Raw genomic sequence first — 2837 nt, 5'->3', positions numbered from 1 at the left:
TAACCGGATCAGAGTAACATTAAGTACAGTCCACGGCATATCACATCATAATGTATCATATATCTCCTTATCTGAGTCAGCTGAGCCGTATCTGGCCGTGCAACACTCACAGTGTCACATACTGTATGCAGAAGTATTATTTTAAGCAACACATTAAGTTGACGAAACACTCAAGACAAATGTAATTAAAGTCAGATCCACTCGTGTCTTAGACGGGGCAGTGATATCATAAACCTGTTAATGTACGCATTCAAACACTTGTTCTTGTACCAGCTGTATTCACCTTGCAGGTGCAGCTATGTGGCTTTGATCCTGGATAAAGTGTTTAAGTCATGGATGTTTAAAGTTTAACTTCTTCATATTTGTCTAATATTAAAGTTCACTTTTCATTCAGGAAGTATGACGCTGCACTGTCAGTACGCTTCTCCATGTTTGTGATTGGTCGAATGCTCCAGATACCACCCCTTTCATGTGAACGCGCACCTAACTAGATAGGACACGGCTGGCTTGAGCGATCCACTTGATAACCCGCGTCGTAGGACCGTTTAGCGAGAGCGCGTATGTTTTGGATTAGGCCAACCGGCTAACTCAAACATATCCAGGTTAGGTTGAACCAGCTTCGTAGTACAGGCCTCTGCTCTCTGGATACACCGTCTCTATTTACAACACTTTTCCTAGGTTGAAAAGTCAGGTGACTATTAAAGTGATATCGTATGGTACGGTTTATGCTTACCTGGTTGTATGTCTCCAGCAGCTTCTCGTGGTCGGTGATGTTCTTCATCTTGTGCAGGAACCAGCGGTCGATCTTGGTGAGCTCGTACAGCTGATCCACCGTGTAATTGGATCTGAGCGCAGACGCCAGAACGAAGATACGCTTGTCTGTGGGAGTCTGCAACTCCTGGAGAAAAAGAGGGGCAGAAACCAGGCATGATCAGGTATCTTAATGGATCAATTAATCTCTCCTCCATCCCCACTGGACTTTAACACCCCACACACACTCAGATCCAGCACCAGACACTTTCCCCGCTGCTATGGACAGTCTTGCACTAATGTATATTCCCAAAGATATTGAAGTGACTGTTATTTTGTATCTATTGATTGTTGTGCTTTTATTAAGGTCTTAATGTGTGCATATGTATGATTGTGTAAGTTTACATGTTTGTATTTGGGATTGTGGGAAACGGTATTTCGATCTCTCTGTCTCTACACACAAACTGAAAGATTGACAATAAAGTTGACTTTTGAACTACAACTTGTATTTTGTTGGTTATATCTCAGCTATGAGATCAGATGACCTACTGAAATAGCAAAACTTGTAATTTAAACACATGTATTCCTCTGTAAACAATGACCCAGTAAGGCTTCAACAGAATATTATCTACCTGACAGTATACCGGCTCAGTAGCCCTTCAGCACCATCTGTTGGCCCAGGTTGAAACGTCATTATTGTGCAACTGCACCACCTCCATAGACTGACCAGTGACTTGTCATATTTACAGGCCTTTTCCCGCATGATTATAGTTTGTATATGAGTTTTGATAACTGGGCTTAACAAGTCAAAGAGGGAACAGTTGTCAACAAGCAGTACGTGACTTATTAAGTCTTATTATTTTCTTTCTTACCTCTTCAGAGACGGGTTTGATGGTGTGGTCAAAGCCGACACAGTTCTCGTCCACCATCCTCAGAGCTTTCTGGAAGGCCTCCTCAAAGCTGCGGCCGATAGCCATCACCTCACCTGTGGAGAAAAAGACCGATGAGGATCTACTTACAGAATTTTTTTTTACAGAATTAGAAAAACCAAGGTTCCTTTTTCCCAGCACCAAAGCATACTATAATTAATAAAGATTCAGTGTCTCTCACCAACACTCTTCATGGAGCTGCCGATCGTGGTGGAAACCCTGAGGAACTTGCTGAGGTCCCAGCGGGGAACCTTCACCACACAGTAATCCAGACTGGGCTCAAAGTTGGCTGTTGTTGAGTTGGTAACAGAGTTTCTAAAAAAAAAAAAATTACGGATTTTTTTTAATATTGAATCACACAAAAAATACTGAAGAGATTGATGCAAAGTCCAGAAACAAAAATCTAAAAATATAACGTTTTGTAGATTACATTTGAAAATCAAAAGTGAACAAAACACTGACATTACAATAAGAGAATTTGAAAATCAACCAAAAATATTACAGACCCTAAAAACACATTTCTAACTTCTAGAGGTACATTTTGAGTAACTTGTCCCTAGACAAAAGTCTCATATAATAAACATTACTTTATTAGTTCCAAATTTAGATTTTTCTTTTGGTCTCAGAACATGTGAACAGGCATTACACATGAGAATATATATATATAAAAATCATAAAATAGACATGGAATGAAATCAAACGTAAAAAAATAAAGAGTAAAAAAAAATTAACTGTAGAAAAAAAAGATATATCAATACAGTAAAATATTAATACACAAAAGAAACACATAAAAAAAGATTATTGCTGAGTTTTCTGATTAATTAGCATTTCATCCATTCTAATTTAAATGAGATACATACTTCGGGGAGGAGGCGATGCCGTACTGACATTTATTATTTATTATTGACCTTTTTGTTTTAGATGACTGGTTATCTATTTATTTGTTTATTTGTTTGTATGTCTGTTTGTCTTCTGTCCGTGTGGGATTGGTTTGCCCTGGTGTTAAGCAGTATTCACATTGTTACTCTACCTATCTTTCTATAAAGTGAAGATTTGTTGAGCTACTTTTGATACATGCTCTGAGAGAATAACTGTATGCTGTTGAAAAAACCCAATAAACAAAGTTAAAAAAGAAAGAACAAATGAGATACATACTTG

At 38.3% G+C, this 2837-nt stretch overlaps 1 protein-coding gene across 1 annotated transcript; it reads right to left on the bottom strand.

Moving 5' to 3' along the window:
• Positions 1–664: 664 nt before the first annotated feature.
• Positions 665–2313, bottom strand: LOC104946362 (CAD protein-like; the record flags this gene model as incomplete). Its single annotated transcript, XM_010772222.1, has 3 exons — positions 1861–2313; positions 1623–1735; positions 665–898 (listed from the first exon to the last, which is right to left on the bottom strand). Coding segments are annotated over exons 1-3 (630 nt in total), but the record flags the coding sequence as incomplete, so codon positions are not given.
• Positions 2314–2837: the final 524 nt, after the last annotated feature.

The sequence above is a fragment of the Notothenia coriiceps genome, unplaced genomic scaffold, assembly GCF_000735185.1.
Source record: "Notothenia coriiceps isolate Sejong01 unplaced genomic scaffold, NC01 NC01_scaffold00000155, whole genome shotgun sequence".
NCBI classification, from domain to species: Eukaryota; Metazoa; Chordata; class Actinopteri; order Perciformes; family Nototheniidae; genus Notothenia; species Notothenia coriiceps.
This window is presented reverse-complemented; position numbering and strand designations above follow the sequence as displayed.